The sequence below is a fragment of the Eurosta solidaginis genome, chromosome 3, assembly GCF_040869045.1.
Source record: "Eurosta solidaginis isolate ZX-2024a chromosome 3, ASM4086904v1, whole genome shotgun sequence".
In the NCBI taxonomy this organism is placed as follows: domain Eukaryota; kingdom Metazoa; phylum Arthropoda; class Insecta; order Diptera; family Tephritidae; genus Eurosta; species Eurosta solidaginis.
Genome location: NC_090321.1, coordinates 216,485,547 through 216,505,523, shown reverse-complemented (window position 1 = coordinate 216,505,523; position 19,977 = coordinate 216,485,547). Strand labels below are relative to the sequence as shown.

Genomic DNA, 19,977 nt, shown 5'->3' with positions numbered 1-19,977 from the left:
TTCTAAGTGCTAGATGCTACTCTGGGACGACTCCGTCACTCTCTCTGCTTCGTACCGTAATGCTTATTGATTTTCCTCTTTTTAAGCTCTCCAAATCCGCCTCACCGTTTGAGCGCTTTCACCCCCAAGGTTCACGGCTCTTTTCTTCTTTCCTTTTTCTATTTACCTTCATAAGGTTCTAACCTATTAGCCGCAAACATACTCCCAAAAGTGTTAGGATGCACTGCTGCAAGAAGAAGAAGCAGCACTTAGCCGGATATGAATCGTGTATATCGAGCTTTTGGGTTTTGTGGATATTAGTCACATACGGCTGAAATGTTTAAAATCCTTTAAACCGATGCGCAATAAAAACCATCCCCACAGCAGCACTTCTTATCGTAATAAAGCCACCGTTACTTCCTGATGTAACTCGGTTTCGGAAGGGCTACGTTTAAGTGCAGCCCAATATACCCTTTAGCTGCAAATTATCAGATAGGCATGGTTCGCATAACACCCTGCATTAAGCAGATTGGCACTTCTTGGTTACCGGCATTCCGCCGCCCTCGTATGAGACGGAACGGAATAGATGCAAGCCCCTCAACCGCTCAGCCACAAGCCGGACACTATGGAGTTCGGCCTAAGCCCTCATACCATTGAAAAAGTGGCTGAATGGCTTACATTTTCGTTTTCTATAAGTTAAAATGGTCGAACAGATGAGAGCATGTATCTAGTTCCATGTCTGTAGAAAATATGGCTCTTCCCATTGAGTTTAGAGACATCAGTATATAGGGAAAATTGGGCAGTGCCCCATTGCCTGTGTCGTTTTTTGAAATCGCTATAACGATGAGTCTCTATGACGTAGACCAATGATATTTGTGATATGTGACCCGGTCTATAAAAAAGTGGCTTATGACTCAAAAAAGAAATTGCGAGAAACAGCTGTTAACAGTTCTTTTTTTTAGTCATAAGCCACCTTTTCATAGACCGGGTTACATATAGGTCAAGGTCTAAGCAATTTTAGAGTAGTGTGGAGTACGACTCCCGCTTGGGAGTCCTACGTTAATGGCTGTTCTACCTAAGGATCAAGGTTAAGTTATCATGCACTAATCGGCAGTATATAAGACAAGTCATATTTAAATTACCTGCCACTTGCGTCGTATAATAAATTTCTTCAGTTTGTCTGTACAAATTTTATTACTAAGATTCTCATCATGGACCTGCGTCAGCCATTTTGACTCCAAGCACTGTGCAGCTGTCAAACGTTTCTCTTTGCGATGCACCAACAAATTCGATATAAAATCTTTTGCCTCTTCTGAAACACAATCGAAAGCTTCATCATCGAAATCATAATCGGCGCGTGTAATATTCGAAAAAGTCTCCACATCCGAATCGCCCATGAATGGAGATAAACCAGATAAGCTACCATAATGAAAAATGATTAAATTTTAAGCTTCTTATCAACATTGAATAACTCATTAGCTTACAGCACATAACAAATAACGCCCACACTCCACATATCCGATTGAAATCCAATTGGTTCGTAATTTATTATTTCGGGTGGTATAAATTCGGGTGTGCCAAAGAGTACACGTACCGGCGTATTTGCGTTCAAACGTTGCGCTAAGCCGAAATCAATAATTTTTATTTTATGACTTGTACGCGTATGACACATAATATTTTCTGGTTTCAGATCCAAGTGCACAATGGATTGGGTGTGCATGTAGGCGACACCTTCGCACACCTGCCGCAGGAAGAGTATGCAATCGCGTTCGGTCAGCGTGAAATCATCAGCTACGACGCGTTCAAAGAGTTCACCGCCAGTAATGCTAGAAGAGAAGTAATCGATTACATTTCAATACATCGATAGACACTGTTGTTGTTGTGCGACTACTTACTATTCCATCACCATTACAATTTCACGTGGACTTTCGAAGGAAGCTGCAAGTTGCAATAACTTCGGATGCTGTAATGATTTCATTATGGAAATTTCTTCCAATACTTTTTGACGATCTAGCGATTTGATACATTTTATCACCTTTGCTGCTAAAATTTGTCGTGGCTCTTCACGTTCCTTTACACGGTAGACGACTCCAAAGCGACCCTTGCCCAATTCTTCAAGTATTTCGAAGCGACTTTTAAAATCGCCACCTGACTTAACACATATCGTTCTATGGAAATCTGTGGAACATAACAGAACTGCATTAAAATAGATTCAGAGAGTAGTCGCCGTCATTGCAAAAGGTGTAGATATTTTGAGGGACTACCCAAGAGGCTATTAGAAAACGACTCAAAATCCAATAAAGGCGAAGGAGCCTCGGTACCGAGTACCATCTCATGAATATTACTTATGTCAGTACAATTCGCCTGGACATGTCAGAAACTACCTTTCCCGTCGCTTTCGCTTACTGTAAGGGGTAGTAACTTCACGACGCTGCGAACTGCCACAGCTTAAATCAAATGCACAACGTAAGAATACGTGGCCGCGGTCTTTAGCCGGAAACAGCAAAACGGTAGCATTTCATCCCCCAAAAAGGGACGGATTCTTTCTACCACCATAATTAATATGGAAGACCAACAAATAGAAACATTCAGCTCATTAAAATATTTGGAATCCAGGCTAGAGAGCAGGTTCACTTGTCTGCAGCTTATTCGAAAAGATTGGGAAAGGGCTGCGCTTCTGCGAATCTGAGTCGATTGATGGCAAACATAGGCGGTTCAAGGTCATATCTAAGGAAGCTACTCGCAACAGCCTAGAAAATTTGGGCAAACGGAATTTAGTACCGGGAGTAATCTGCTCTGACTTCGGTTTATATCAGAGAAACTGAACCGATATATGTATGTATCTTCTCGATAATAGAGGAAAAGAATTTATGATATCGGCGCAGAAGTGATTGGAGGTGCTGTTGCTTTATAGGCAAGAGAAGAAGCTTTCCTATTCTGGCAAAAGCAATGAAGCAAGAGTGCTGCGGGAAAATGGACCAGAGAGTGAATTCTCGTTGACTTCTACTTGGCCAAAGATGAGAACCGAACACCATTACTTCCGTAAATATTTGCACAGAATAATAAAGGTTCGAAAGTCGATCTACCTATGATTCGTTAATAAAGATGATGTACGCAACACCAGCTCCGTGTGCAAACACTTCGCAAAGAAGAGTAGAAGACACTTAACGACCTATCCCCTGGAAGTTTCGTCAATAACATGACCTTCGGAAGTTATGCTAAACGCGGTGCCAATTGAAAATTCTGAAAATTCCGCTGATCGTAAGTGGTAAGGTTTAAGTAGGTATGTCTTCAAAATAAGCGCAAAGTTCTACACTCGGATAGTCACACAGGGATGCTTGAAAATCCCGGCCAGATCAAGATCCTCTAACAAAAATGCTTGGAAACCACCAGGTTCAACAGGGTTCCCAGTTTATCCTTGTCAGAAAAGTTTCTTAACCATAGAAAGGATGATTGGTGTTTAGTCTGAATAGGTACAAATTTCAACGCAAACTGCTCTTTTTATGTTGTTCGAGCTGGATGCATACCAATGTGGCCAGCCGATTGCCTTGCATGTTGCCCTCTGCATCTCTTGGTTTTTGTCCTCAACAGCATATGGCGAATAAATTGAAGATTTTTTCAAGACCCTGTACTCTTGCAACAGTCATGCTTATATGAGCGCGAAGATGAGATATATAGATTGCAACCATTATTTTAGGGTAGCTGGCTTTCGCTTGTGCAAGTCCATCAATGTGGATATCTACTGTGCTGTCTGTACTATCCACATCTTCAAGCACGAGTTTTTGTCTGTGTCAGTGTTGAACTAAGCGATTTAAAAATTGGAGATATCAGGGAGACAACCATTTATTTTATAAGCCGATTTCGTCAATGGTGGGATACGCTGTCATTACTGCTTAAAAAACTATATCAGCTGCTTTAGTTGAGTAAGGGAGTTTCGATATGCAGGGTGGCCAACATACTTGACCACCGTTTTGTTAAAAATTTCTTTATTAAGATGTTTCCTTTCTACATTTACCTGTCGGCCATTTGGCTAACTTGGGTTCCATCTCTTTAGTTTGGAGAGAAGTATATTTCCGTTACATATTGGGGGAAAGGCGTGGTTCAGCTTGTCGAGGGTTTTATTTCTCAACGGGTTGGATGTTGGTCTGTTCTAGAATACTTCAGCTTAAAGTAAGCAACTTAGATGGCTCCTGATTGAGGGAAACGAAACCAAATCGATCGCGTCGTGATCCATTGCCGGCATAGTACCAGTGTCCTGGATGTGAACACTCTATTCAAATTTCGACTAGGACCGTTATCCAAAGCTACCAATGGGAGAGGGTCGGGCGATAGTCTAAACGTTTCGATGTTTAACGAGAATCGGTATATAATCACAAGGTGCTAGTACTCGAGCGTACCTCTAAAGGACTGTCGCATCGTCAGAAGTTCCCAAAAGCTGCGGGAAGTATTTCCTCCGCTAGAAAAACGGACAAAATGGCTCACAGAATTTTTTTCGTAGATAGAAGTGCGTGGGCTCCAACAATCGTCACGTCTAACTAGAGCCGTGTGAGAAAAAATATAAGAAGAAAGAATGAGCGTTGGTATCACCGCTTCTGCCACATGTCATAGGAAGACCATACTTAAAGTCGTTTTCGGATTTGGAATCAAGTACCGTTACTTTGCCATCATGTATCTGTGAGGCAAGTAGGGAGGTCGAGTATTTTCTGTGGACAACAAATCCACAACTTTTCTCCACATCACTGGCGAGCTAGCGTCCTAATTATAAACCAAACCTAACCTCCGCTTAACAGGTTGTATACAAATTTACATGCACATTTATGTATGAACTACTAATGCATGAAAAATATTTAAGCTTACCTTCTGTTGAGACTTCTTGAGTTTGCAATTCAACCGGATCGCTGGGCAAACTGGGTGCGCTACAACCATGAATATTTTTGGCGCGTACACGAAATCGATACGTGGAGATCGGTGTTAAATTCTTAACGGTGTACGCTAATGAGTCCACAACGGTAGCAATTTCACGCCAATCGCTTTCGCCATCAGTCAATGAGTTGCAATCAATATTCAGTTCAGCAGGTATATGTTGCATTTCAATGCTGAAAAAAATTTCCAAGTAAATAAAAAAAATTAAGAAATATAACAGCACATGTGTAGTTATGTATTGGCGCGCGCACACTTACATAAATCCAGTTATCATACAACCACCATCATAGGGTGGTCCACACCAAGCTACAGCAATACGATCGGGACCTTGCGATATGCTTGGTTTGCCGCTGGGTGCATCTGGTGGTCCTTCCACAGCTACCGAAGCAGCGGCAGCATCACTGCCAAGCGAATTCATAATCTCCACCGTATATTTACCACTATCATCGGCCACAATATCGGTTATTAAAAGCGTTGAACGCTTAGCGTTGCTACGTATAGAAATATTACGCTGTTCAACAATGGGACGGCACTACAAAGAAATTTTTTATTATAATTACTTTTTTAAAGCTAAAAAAAAATTAATGTAAATTATTGCGAATATTAATTAAATTAAGGCATTCAATATGGTTCAAATGTAACAATAAATATTTGATGTGGTGTACATAGGTGTTGAATTGTCAGCTTATATGTATATGTTGCTACACATTTTTGTAAAAACAAAAAAAATACAACAATAAGGCAATCAAACTTTTCGCATTGGCATTCGACAACACTGGAATCCAGGGGCACAGCACAGCTAAGTAACGTACGATCAATAGACCAACACACCGACAAGACAACAAATCAGTCAAACTCATTAAGCCGTCAGTCAAGTCAAACAGTCACACAACGCAAATTTATCACCCGCACAAGAGCTGCGATGGTTTTTTGTTATTTTTTTTAGTTTTTCTACTTTTATTTAATTTTTTTTTTCTTTGTATCCGTTTGCTAAGCCTTTGGAAATATAAAGCAAGCCCTGGTTACACGTTCCTGCATAGCCACAAAGAAAAAACACAAAATTTAAAAAAAAATTGTTCTTGCGGTCTTCGTTCATTTATTTTTATACTCAGCTGAGGAGAGCTCACAGAGTATATTAACTTTGTTCGCATAACGGTAATCCGTAACGGCATAAACTAATTGACATAGATATAGACTTCTATATATCAAAATGATCTGGGTGAAAAAAGAAATTCATTTAGCCATGTCCGTCCGTCCGTCCGTCCGTCCGTCTGTCCGTTAACACCATAACTTGAGTAAATTTTGAGGTATCTTGATGAAATTTGGTATGTAGGTTCCTGGGCACTCATCTCAGGTCGCTATTTAAAATGAACAATATCGGACTATAACCACGGCCACTTTTTCGATATCGAAAATTTCGAAAAACAGAAAAAATGCGATAATTCATTGCTAAAGACAGACAATGCGAAGAAACTTGGCAGGTATGTTGACCTTATGACGCAGAATAGAAAATTATTAAAATTCTGGACAATGGGCGTGGCACCGCCCACTTTTAAAAGAAGGTAATTTAAAAGTTTGCAAGCTGTAATTTGGCAGTCGTTGAAGATATCATGTTTAAATTTGGTAGGAACATTACTCCTATTACTATATCTATGCTTAATAAAAATTAGCAAAATCGGAGAACGACCACGCCCACTTTAAAAAAAAAATTTTTTTAAGTTAAATTTTAACAAAAAATTCAATATCTTTACAGTATATAAGTAAATTATGTCAACATTCGACTCAAGTAATGATATGGTGCAACAAAATACAAGGATAAAAGAAAATTTCAAAATGGGCGTAACTCCGCCCTTTTTCATTTAATTCGTCTAGAATACTTTTCATGCCATAAGTCGAACAAAAATTTACCAATCCTTGTCAAATTTGGTAGGGACATAGATTCTATGACAATAACTGTTTTCTGTGAAAATGGGCGAAATTGGTTGAAGCCACGCCCAGTTTTTATACACAGTCGACCGTCTGTCCTTCCACTCGGTCGTTAACACGATAACTTGCGCAAAAAACGATATATCTTTACTAAACTTAGTTCACGTACTTATCTGAAGTCACCTTATCTTGGTATAAAATATGGCCGATATCGAAAATTACGAAAAATGCCATAATTCTGTACCGAATATGAAAAAATAGATGAAACATGGTAATGGGATTGCTTTATTGACGCAAAATATAACTTTAGAAAAAACTTTGTAAAATGGGTGTGACACCTACCATATTAAGTAGAAGAAAATGAAAAAGTTCTGCAGGGCGAAATCAAAAGCCCTTGGAATCTTGGCAGGAATACTGTTCGTGGTATGACATATATAAATAAATTAGCGGTACCCGACAGAAGTTGTTGTGGGTCCACATTTTGGTCGATATCTCGAAAACGCCTTCACATATACAACTAAGGGCTACTCCCTTTTAAAACGCTCATTAATACTTTTAATTTGATACCCATATCGTACAAAAACATTCTGGAGTCACCCCTGGTCCACCCTTATTGCGATATCTCGAAAAGGCGTCCAACAATAGAACTAAGGCCCACTCCCTTTTAAAATACTCATTAAAATCTTTCATTTGATACCCATATCGTACAAACAAATTCTAGAGTCAACCCTGATCCACCTTTATGGCGATATCCCTAAATGGCGTCCACCTATAGAACTATGGCCCACTCCCTCATAAAATACTCTTTAGTGCCTTTCATTTGATAGACATGTCATACAAACACATTCCAGGGTTACCCTAGGTTCATTTTCCTACATGGTGATTTTCCCTTATTTTGTCTCCATAGCTCTCAACTCTGTATGTAATGTTCGGTTACACCCGAACTTAGCCTTCCTTACTTGTTATTTCTTTGTTTTTATACCCAGCTGTACTGGTACACAGGGTATTATAACTTTGATTGGAAAGCGGTTGATTGTACAAGTATAAAGGAATCGAGATAGATATAGACTTCCATATATCAAAATCATCAGCGTCTCGAAAAAAATTAGATTGAGCCGTGTCCGTCCATCCGCCCGTCTTTCCGTTAACACGATAACTTGAGTAAATATTGAGATTTCTCACCAAATTTGGTACACGAGCTGATCTGAACGCATAATAGATTGGTGTTGAAAATGAGCGAAATCGGATGATAACCACGCCCACTCTTTATATATATAACATTTTGGAAAACAAAAAAAACCTGACTATTTAGTAAATAAAGCACCAAGAATGTCGAAATTTGACGTGTGGGCCGATATTGAGACTCTTGATAAAAATTTGAAAATTTTTCTAAAATGGGCGTGGCACCGCCCACTTGTGATAAAATCAATTTTACAAATATTATTAATCATAAATCAAAAACCGTTAAAACCTATCGTAACAAAATTCGGCACAGAGGTTGCCTTTAGTATATGGAATGCTTTGAAGAAAAATTAACGAAATCGGATAAGGACCACGCCCATTTTTATAGAAAATATTTTTAAAAGGGTCATGGACGAATGAAATAAGCTTTATCTTTGCAAAAGGGCTTTATATCAATGGTATTTCATTTCCCAATTGGATTTATAACAACAAATAGGAAACACTTCAAATTTTAAAAAATGGGCGTGGCACCGCCCCTTTCATGACTAAGCAGTTATCTGTGTTTCGGGAGCCATAACTCGAATAAAAATTATAGAGATGCCACGAATAGTGAATTGGCCGAATACCGAATATTCGGCAACGCTGTCGGCCGAAGCGCCGAATATTCGGCCGCCGAATATTCGGCATGAAATACATGCTTGTCTGGGCGCGTTAGCTGGATTAAGACAAGTGGACACCTGTTTTCCTGCTTGTACATAGCAGATCATGAAACTTTAATAAATCTGACAATGGGAACTATTGGAACAATGTATCAAACTCCTCAAACCATTCGAAGAGATTACAAAAATAACGAGCTCAGGTGTCTGTTGCGTCTCTGAAGTGATTCCACATGCAATAAATTTATTAAAATATCTGGGAAAAGCAGAGACAGCTCAGAAAGTACCAAATTTAGTAACAATGAGATCTTCACTGCAAGGTAAAATTAAATGTACAATTGAAGCTCACGCTGAGTATATAAAGTACGGTTACACCCGAACTTAGACACCTTTACTTGTTTTCTTTGTATTCATTTGCTAAGCCCTCGGAAATATATCTAAAGCAAGCCCTGTTACACGTTCCTACACAGCCACAAAAAAAAAGCAAAAAAATTAAAAAAAAAATCTTTCTTGCGGTCTTCGTTCATTTATTTTTGTATTTGTTTAAACTTTGAAAGTCGATTTATTGTCGATTTTCAAAGACAGACAAACGTTTTTTGAATGGCGTCAGAACCTACATACCTTTACCGCAAATTGATCGTGACATTTTTCTTTTATTTAAATTTTTTCTTATTTCTAAGTGCAATTTTTTTGTTTACCTCAGCTTTTTAGTTAAGTTTTATTATTTTGTTAGATATTTAAAAAATTTTACTTGCGTCAATTGTTTTAAATGCAATTGAAGAGCCAAAGAAAACCTCAAACCAAATGACATGGATTGATAATGCGAACTTTTTAGAGCGGAACCATAACGCAATAAAACAAAACAGATGAAGGAAGTCAGTAGTACAACAAGAAAAATTTGACGGCCCTCATAGTACGGTCATGAATTTTAAATCAGTAGGGAGGGAAAATGTTACTATTTTGCTACTTTTTTACTTCCTTAGAAATTGTAATATCTCTCCTTATTGGAAACGGGGACACGAAAGGAAAGAGAAGAGAAAACAAATGAAATGGGAACAAAAAGTAGGGTAAGTGGGAGGGAAGTCGGAAAAGTAAGGAAAACAAGAGGAATATGGAGCGTGAAAGTTAGAGTTAGAGTAAAAGTAAGAATAAGGGCAAGTGAGTAAATTCCAAATCCTGCACTCGGCTTGGTCGCGTAGCTTGGGACGCGTCACGCAAAAACCTTTTTTGAATAAAATTCGTTCCAAGAAACCTCGCATCACTACAACCGTTTTAAGGCGTACGATCGGAAGACCTGTGCATGGAATGCACGGACTCTTTCAAGAGAAGGTAGATATGTTCGGCTGGTTGATGTCCTCGTAAAGGCAAATGAATGGGGCAAGGAAAAATGGTAATATGGTAATATGGTCCTGTGACGTTGCCATATAGATAGAAGTGCACAGGAGTCAATCACTGTCTTTCACGGCTGTGACCAAGCGTCCCCCCGCAACTAACTTTAAGGGGAGGTATATCGATATCACGTTTTTATCCGCACACGCACTACAGACGATGCGGATGAGAAGGATAAGGACTACATCTATGCGAAACTAGAAAAGACATACCATGAATGCCCCGAAACCAAAATTATGCTTGGCAGTGAGTGCTTTGATTCCACCGAAGAAAAATTCTAATGCGCCGAGGCTATCGACTTCACCGTGGTTCGTCGTACTTGGTTATGGTCATCTGTAGTACCAGGTTCCAGCATTAGAACGTCCAAGGAGCTACTGGCCTATCTCTTAATCAGCGGAGCCCTTTCCAAGTTGTTTACATTGCGAATTGTGATCGACGGCAGGACAAGCACCAGTGTCCTAGATATGTGCACTCTACGAGCTTTAAATATATACTCAGAACATTTCCTTGTGGCACCCATGATACGCACTCTATGCAGCGAGGAAAGTGCCCGCAGTGGCACAAGGAAAGCTGATTAGGGGCTGAAAAGATGATGTCTCTACTCTGCTCGCTGGATGCAATCTTTGACTTAACTATCTAACCGAGCAGTGGGAGCACATTTCTCACAACACGCGGTGTACTTGAGCGTTACCCTAATGCGAAGATGGAAGAGTTGGCCACTTATAAGAAAGAAACTTTGGGCCGAACAGCGTGAGTTCGGGGAGTTTCATTATACTAGCTAAAAGTAACAATACCCGAAAACCCTACTTGGAAACTAAAAAATGATAACGGCGACTTGGTACCCGACATACATATTGTTCTTTGGTTAAGGAGAAAGCACCTTACACCCGACTCTATCACCCAAATGTAATGAAATGAGAATGAAAATATCCCTGCCAAGAAATAACATGGCGTCGATCTGATCAAACACGGAGCCGAATTGTTGAGGTAGATGGTCGTTTGTATCATTCGATTGTAAATAAAGTGAAGAATCAGCGCATTTGTGTCTTGTCAGCCACGTAACTGTTGAAGAACATTCTAGACTGTAAATACGAGTAATGCTTCGAACTAGCACTGAAAACAATGTGGGACTAGAAATAAAATGAGTGAGTAGTCAATTGAAGAGTTAAGTCCGAAACGAAATACCACTGGAGAGGGCACAACGCTGAAACGGGCTTGTTTAAAACCTAAATTTGGACAAGGTATGTACTCCTTCTATTTGCAAAAATGATGTTCTATCTCAGCAAACTTATCCTGAATGATGGCTCTGAACTATAAACGGTGTCGGAGTAAAGGTATTCCGAAATATGTATGGTCCCTTTCGTGATGCCGCAAATTTAAGCATAGTGTATTGAAAAAGGCCAAAGGCTTCGACAGCTAGGTCATGTTATGCGAACGAAAGAAGTCACTCCAGTATTCCTATCGGCAAAAATATTTGGAATCAAGAGAAGGAGACTTCAGTGAAGAAGATTTCACCCTCTTTGGAACTCCCGATCGCCGCAAGATATCGCAAAACAGGGATACCTGTGAAAACTTGTTACACATTAGCCAAAATCGCATAGGCGGATAAGCCCAATTAGATGATGTTGGTGTAGTAGAGGCTATGACTAAATCATAAGCAATATGTTGCATCTACAAGTTGCTAAACGCTTACAGGACACGAGTAAGGAAAATATGGAAGGAGAAATTGCAGGGGTTAAAAGTTTGAGTATGAAGTGTTAATGTCTGAATAAGGGACAAAAACTCTTCCGGAACAAAAACTTTAACTCTTGCATACGTGCGGTACTTTAAGAAGTTGCTCTGTGATAACTGTGTTGCGGTGTATTTATAATATAATCATGACGTTCTAGAAAAAATGCATTCGCTTTACTTCATTCGTCGGACGTCAGTCTGGAAATTCGTTTGTTTATTATTACAGCCATATACAACGGCGCAATTTGTTGTTTTAAAACAAATGCCCTTTTAAGGTGCATTAACGTCAACCAATTGCCTGCTTAGACGTCAACTGTCAGTTGCAAGTATCATAGTACCACACTTTTAAGGTAAAGCAGCAAAATGCTACATATTGAAATGCCATTAATACAAAACATAAAACAAAACCCTTATACAGACAACAATGCTGCTACAACTTAAGTAGGCTGCAAGCCCACTGATATTTAAAATAAACAACGCTCACTTACCCCTTTAAACCAGCTAACTTGTGCACGTGGCAAAGCTTCGTAGGAAACGTTCAGCTTAACGCTGCCACCAATGAGTGCCGTACAGTCCTGTGGCCCTTCCAAAATGCATGCAGGAATTTGCTTCTGTTCGGGTTGTACTAGCGCTTCAATTGTACTATCACTTGTTTCGTGTGTGGTGTCGTCGTGCGTTGGAAGACGTCCTGGCAACACTATGAGGCTTGTGTAGGCGCGTAATGTTGAACTCGGCTTTCCAAGATGTGTTACACTCAATTGTACTTCACCACAGTGTCGCTGTTGAATGTTTTGTATGCGAAGTATGCGTACGCCGTCTGGTTCGATTGAGGCGTGCGCAGTGCGCGACTAGATATGAGAAAGAAGCAGCGGCAGGCCCCAAAAAGATAACGCAGAACCGAAAAAGATAAAGTGTAGGAAAAATTGTAACAATTAAAATATAGCAAATACTTTATAGTATGTAAATGGCATAAAGAAATGTTATCACACTAAACTACAAATACCCACCCACTTTTTTGAATTAGAGATAGTGCACAGTGGGACATTTTCAAACATTAAAAAAAACCAAATTTTTCGATAAAAAAGAATTGTATGACACTAGTGTGGATCATGGCGGCTACCATGGTTTACGGGTAGCGTGCTCCACCTTGCATACCGTAGGTCATGATGGGTTCAAGTCCTGGGTAAACCATAATCAAAATCTTGGGAAAAGGCTTTTCTATCAGAAAATAGTTCTTCTAATCTGGATCGGCAGTGGCTAGGCAAACACTCTTAGTGTATCTTTGCCATGAAAATTCATCTTATGAATCATTCTGATAATAGTTGTTAATAAAAGATAGAAGTTAGTGCTTAGCAGTCAGTTAGATGAGCAGAGCGAGTCCCTAAGCATTCGTCTATTGAAATCATATCTCATAAAATTATACCCTTTTTTTTTGTATTATAGCATGTTCAGGTTAAATGAAACTTTTCTCAAATCAAATGAAGCTTTTTTCTTTTGAAATAAAACCATTTTTGGCTCTGCATTGTGTTTCATAGTCAACTATACCTAGATTACTCATAGAACTTTGACTTTTACAATAAAATTCCGTAAATAAAATGTCACCGTATTTTTTAGGGCTTATGTGACGATCATCACAGTTACTTTAACTTTATCACAAATTAATAAATCAAAAATAAGAAAACATATTTCGGATGACATTTTTCATATTTTCCAAATGCCATAGACTTTGCAGTCGTCACATACGAGTAAAGCTTGCAGTTCAACTTTAACAGCGAAGCCCAATTTTTCAGTACTTGGTTAAGCGTAAACTCTGGTCGAACTTCAGTTAAAATACAGAGCAGTTTTTCAGTCACAATTTAAAGCAGTCTTTAGGGTAAGCTTTTGTACGGCTTTTTTGTAGATACGCCAACAGCTGGATGTTCTTTACCCATGAAACAGTAAAAATATGTCTCCAGCTTTAGAGAAATATATATCAAGTTCTGGAGTTGATATCCGCCATCATTCTCTAATTATTCTTAAGCCTGATAGCTCTCATGTTGATATCTAAAATCATTCTTCAATCACTATCCAGCCTTCGAGAAATTTTGAAAAGTTTATAGTTCTGGAGTTGATCTCCAACGCTATTCTCAAATTATTTTCCAACCTATGAGAGATTCTGAGAAATGTAGAGTTCTCAAATGAATATCTAACACATTTCTCCTACATTGGATATCTAGTTGAGGTGGAGTTGAAAAATATCGTCTCTAAGCTCAACAGCTGTTTATTGTGAGAAATACACACCTGGTTGGTAACAGTAAAAAAGCGTTATAAATTAAAAAAATTATGTATGTTTTATTTTATTTTCGTGAAAGTGCTGTAGTCTTGGAATCTTACATTTGAGTGCAATTAGAGAACCACAAATGAGTACAAGTTGGGAACTATCTTTTGTTTTTCGACTTAAGTAACAGCATTTTTTGCTTCATAAAAATCCCCTTTTTTGTGAGAACACTATGATTCTCGAGTTTGGCCACTGTTTCGGAGCAACCCTTGAGGTTTTTGAAGCATGCTAGTTATCAATATAATTTCTATTGGTACTAAAGCCCAAATGATTGTGGGTATATTGGACGCCATTGCGAACGAATGCAAATAACTAATAGGTTAACTACAATTTTACCCTGGCAGATCGGCTCATCTTATTTCGGTTAAAGTAGACCTAAAACACGCAGAATAAGCTTAAGCATAGTTTAACTGACGAACTCAGTTAAACTTATACTGAAAAACCGGGCCTTAAACTAATAAACTGAGCACAATATCGTTCCAGATTTTTTCAAGAGATCCTTGAATTTTCTATAAGAATTTATATTTCTCGTCATTTTGGCAGATTTTTACGGAAAAACGAAAATCAGATTAAGAGCTAACGTTTTTACAGACTAACTTTTTGGTTGACGTCAACAATATTTTCCCTATATACCAACTTTTATTTGGCCCACCCTAACAAATTTACATATCGACTTCTGTGTGCAACATCACGCCATGTCGGATTCCAGTTCGAAAACGGTTTATCTCATAATTATGCGAATCGCCCTACCTAAGGACTCGTTTCAAAAATGCCCTATCTCAAAATTTGGTTGCAGAACATCCTCCCTTTGAAGTTATGTCATAGTCGCCCCATCTCAAGTCGAAACATATTAAATTTATGCTTTGAAGTAGGGCGTCCTCAAATAGGTTGTTTTTCAAAAGTTTTCTGAGATAGGGCGTTTTCGAATCGGCAGCCTAGATAGCACTTTTATTAGCACAATAGTTCTTAGGTGTAGAAACAAGGTTCAAACCTGTAGATCTCATTAGCCCAAAAATAATAATAAATTAAAAGCGGTTTCATTTTATTTGAAAATAAAAAAAAAAATAAAAAAAAATTTAAGCAATTACTTTATATAAGTGGACTAAAGTCAGCGAAAAATATCTCCTTATATAAAGACATATTCTTGCTAAACTTTGATTTTTAAATTTTAATATAGAAATTTCAAAAATATTTATGAGAAGTAAAAATATAATAGTGAAGCGCACATTACTTGGATTGGAAAGTTGGTTAGAAAAGAGATATTATTAATCAATCAATTGCGCTCCACCTTTATATTTTTACTTCTCATAAATATTTTTGCAAATTCCTATTTCAAACTTTAAAAATCAAAGTTTATTGGTGGAAATCCACACAAAAAGCAACCTACTTCAAAAAATTAAAGGGGTATGCAGACTATCAATGCTTAGCACTACATGAGTCCTGAAAACAACCCCGACAGCTGCACTGTATGCCATTCTGCACATTTCACCTGTAGATCTGGTAGCAAAGAACATAGCTTTAACAACTGCAACCAGGCTCGGTGCTTCGGGGCAGCTTGAGCGCCGACCATACGGCCATAGTTGTATAGCGTCATCAATCACAAGACAAACAGGATACCTGATTCCCTATCTGCGCTTCGAGGGACGGTTGGGTGCTCAAATGGCGGACGAGGCGATACATGTATACACAGATGATTCCAAAGTAATGGAAGGAGTAGGGTCTGCGGTATACTGTGCTGATCCGGAAATAAACAGATCCTACAGACTGCCGGATTACTGTAGCGTTTTCCAAGCGGAAATAGTAGCCGTAACCAAAGCAGTAGAAACCCTGGAAGAAAATAGCCCAAGCTGCAATCGTGTTAACTTTTATATTGACAGTCAAGCAGCAATTATGGCAATAATCTCGCATAGCATAGCATCTAAATGCGTGTAAGAGTGTAAGCAGTCCCTGGAGAGAATCGAGACAGGGAGAAGCATACATCTATATTGGGTCCCAGGGCATATGGGAATAGATGAGAATGAAAAAGCGGACGAACTTGCTAAAAAGGGCGCATCCCTTGAAACTTGCTCCGTGGACGTCCCAATTAGGCTGGGCGAAATTAAGCGAAGGCGAGAGGTGCACATGGTCGACCAAGCAGGAAAGGCGTGGGTTGAAGCGCGGGGCTGTAAAGTGTCGAAGATTATATGTAGGTCTTACAACCTTAGACTAACACAGTTGTTTCTATCATTAAAAATAGAGGACTGTAACTCATGACGGGTATTCTGACTGGACACTGCCTTCTGGCGTCACATGCCTTTAAATTAGGCTGAGCCAGTGATAGCAGATGTAGGAAGTGCGGGCTGGAGGAGGAAACGATCGAGCATGTTCTGTGCTCTTGCCCTGCGCTTGCCAGGCTAAGACTCCAGCTATTAGGATCTGTCAGATCTAGAAGCAGCAAGTGGCTTAAATCCTAGGAAGCTTCTAGTATTTGCCAAGAGGACGGAGTTATTTTATAACATAGGTCCTGGTTTTTGATAGGGTTTTTCAGTTTGGTCGTTAAAACAAAACTTCTGGTAACACTAAGGACTTATTCAGTCTATTTGAGGTCCTCATGGATGGGCCAAGTCAACCTAACCTAAATGCTTAAACTTTTTTATTTTACTTTTATTTTCTCCTTTTCTTACATTTTCTCGGTGGCTTAACCTATCTGTTAAGTTTTACGCTTGTAACTCAATGAGAACTTACACAAAAATCAATCCCGAAATTCCGTCCGTTCCGTTTGATTTTTCTAAATATCTCAGTCCGTGCGCCCCCTAGCGAAACCTTTTGTATTGTGTCATCAGCTGTCATCGGCCTCTGAATTAAGCTCTAAATTTTTTTGCCTCTAGCTCCAAATTCCAAATTATTATCTAATTTTTTCGATCCGTGCGCCACCTAACGGATTTTTCTCCTTTCGTTCCTTTGTCAAGGTGTCTTAACCTGTATCTGAGGTTTCATGTTTGTAGCTCAATGAGAAGTTACTTTAAAATCGAGCTCAAAACACCAAATTTCCAAATTCTTATCTAAATATTTCAATCCGTGCACCACCTAACAGAACTTTTTCTCCTCAAATTTTCTCGGCGTCTTATTCGATTTGTGAAGTTTTACAGTTGTAGCTCAATAAGAACTTACATAAAAATCAATCCCAAAATTCCCTCCGTTTCGTACGATTTTTCTGAATATCTCATCCCGTGCGCCCCTTAGCGGATTTTTTTTGTATCGTGTCATCGACCTCTGAATTAAGTTTGAAATTTCAAGTCTCTAGCTCATCGAAAAATTACTTAAAAGCTAGTCTGAAAGTTTTCAAATTCTTATCTAATTATTTGGATCCGTGCGCCACCGAACGGATTTTTTTCCCTTTTGTTGCATTGTCACGGTGTTCTAACCTATGTGTAAAGTTTCACGTTTGTAGCTCAATGAGAAGTTACTTAAAAATTGATTGCAAGATTTGTATGAAAAGTGGAAAACATTCAACCGACCTAATATAAAGGAAGTAAAAAGGTTCAAAACTTTAGATCTCATTAGCCCAGAAATAATTTGAAATTAAAGCAGTTTCATTTTATTTGAAAAAAAATTTATTTAATTTGAAAAAAAGTTCATTTGACTTGAAAATGCTATGTTAGATTTTTAGAAGGACAACAGATAGTGATAACTTTCAGTGACCGCTCATGTTTCGTCTTTTGGTTCTCAATAGATACTATTTCATTGGAGCTTAAAAGATCAAAAGCCACTCACTGCTATTGGATGAGTAAAAATTGTAAATAAAAATGTGTCATCACAATTGGTTCTCAGCGGGCAAACAAGTCGAGAAAAATTTTAAAATTCAAGTCAACACCTTATTCGTGCATGTATTCAAGGTTTATACCCAACTGGTGAATGTTTACAACTTTTCTACATATGCGCTTTTCAGTTTTAAAGTATTTAATTATAACACAAAATCTTTCATCCCACTGTGCAGTGCGCCCAACTTTTTTTTATAAACCTCACCTCCAACTAAACGCTCGGTAAATCGAAAATAACACTTGTACCCGGAGATATTGATGTGTTCTATTTATGCAAATTACAAGTACATTTTTGCATGTCAACAGATATCTTTATTTTCACAGACACACTAACCGCCAATTACGTGCATATAAAACAATAAGACTTAATTTTTTTTGAGAAACCACATTAAAACAAATAAAAATAAAAAAACACGGAATAAAAACAAAACAAACAAACAAAAACAATGAAAGAAAGCGCAAAAATATTCCTTTGAACAAAGTGATATACAAAAAGCGCGACGGCACAATCTATCGCTGCAAACTAAAACCGAACTGACAAAGTGAGACGCTCCAGCTGTGCTAATTAAGTGCGCCCGCTCAGACCTTTCTACTGGCTGAGGTTGCGCGATTGGCTCAACAAATTTTCTCAATTTAGAAAGAATGCCGATAGAGAGCATAGAAGAGAAATTAGAATAGATCGCCGTACAGCAGTGCAGTGTTGCCAGTTGATGCAAAAAAAAGAAGCTAGATTGGCAAAAAAAAAGGTTATAAAAGGCTAAATTTAGTAAAACAGGAAGCTAAAAACAGGCCAGAAATTTTTTGGTTAATTCATAAAATTTTTTTTATATTTTAGTTTACACGTTTGTAAATAAAAACTTATAAACATAATTAAGCATAACTTCCTGTTTCAAAACATATCAGGCACATTTTCCTTGACTAGCACATGGAATTACTTTAAATGATTGCATATGTGTATATACATAAAAAATATATTACAAACTAATTATTTATATAAATTATTCCCCGTCTGAAGAATCAGAAGAGCTTAAGTCTGGGTATAAAGTTTGGCTATTTACCATAGATATGAGATCATCGGTAAGTCATTACAACATTTAGATAAGCGTTTTAACGAGCATCTAATATTAAGCAGCGCATTAAGCATTTTAATTTTTAGTTTGTTCCTTAATTTAGTTTTCAGACTTTTCATGCCACTAAAAATTCTTTCAACTTCCGCGTTACTGAGTGGTAATACTAAAAAACTAAATATTAATTCGACAAGTTCTAAAAAAGGAGGTTCGTTTAATGCATTTTTATGTTCTCGGACTTCCGACCAAAATTCCATGGTGTAGTGTACATTTTTCCATTGTATAGTTATAAGTTTTCGCCACTGCAGCTCTATTAATGCTATTTGACTTGAAGAATAACTATACTTATCTTTTTCAAAGTAAGAAAATACATCTGGCTTTGAAATTTTCAACGAATTTTCAGCAGAAAAAGAATTAATCTTTTGTAGATAACTCATATTATTAGGTATTAGGTGTTCACAGGAACTATTGAAATTATTTTATTTTAGAAATTTTTAAAAATACATTCGGAGTAAAAAAGGCTAGAAAACAGTCACGAAGCTAAACCCAAAATTTCGAGGCTAAAGGCAAAAAAAAAAGGCTAAATCTAGCCTCGAAAAGGCTAACCTGGCAACACTGCAGCAGTGCACGGACCTTTAAAAAGAGAATGTTGGTAGACGAAAAATTAAAATAGTGGTAGAAGTTGGTAGATTTTTTCTCCAAGAAAATAATAGCTACATACACTTTATATTTGTACTAAACAATTCATATTTTATCGTAAAACAAATAAAGCACATTTCACGGAAATAACACAAACAAGAAACGTGTAAACAAAACAAAAAAATTCATGTAAATTTTTATATACATAGCTTATGCCTATATGATACTTGCTTTTTTCCTGTATTTTGAGCTTGAAATACTGAGGAAACTTTACCGATATGCCTAATTACAACATGAATTTTCCAATGCACCAGTATTTTTCTGCCACAAAATAATCGACTTCGGCATGTTATCGTTTACCTAAAACT

General features: G+C 38.0%; 1 protein-coding gene across 1 annotated transcript in view; it reads right to left on the bottom strand.

Annotated features, from left to right (window-relative positions):
* The window catches only part of Strn-Mlck (Stretchin-Mlck), a 243,780-nt gene that overhangs the window by 5,396 nt on the left and 218,407 nt on the right, over positions 1-19,977 (bottom strand). Inside the window, exons 18-23 of the mRNA XM_067777186.1 lie at positions 12,275-12,634; positions 5,160-5,434; positions 4,837-5,075; positions 1,875-2,157; positions 1,464-1,805; positions 1,122-1,398 (exon numbers count right to left, since the gene is read on the bottom strand). Coding sequence (XP_067633287.1) covers positions 1,122-1,398; positions 1,464-1,805; positions 1,875-2,157; positions 4,837-5,075; positions 5,160-5,434; positions 12,275-12,634 — 1,776 coding nt within the window. The remainder of the gene's footprint in view (positions 1-1,121; positions 1,399-1,463; positions 1,806-1,874; positions 2,158-4,836; positions 5,076-5,159; positions 5,435-12,274; positions 12,635-19,977) is intronic.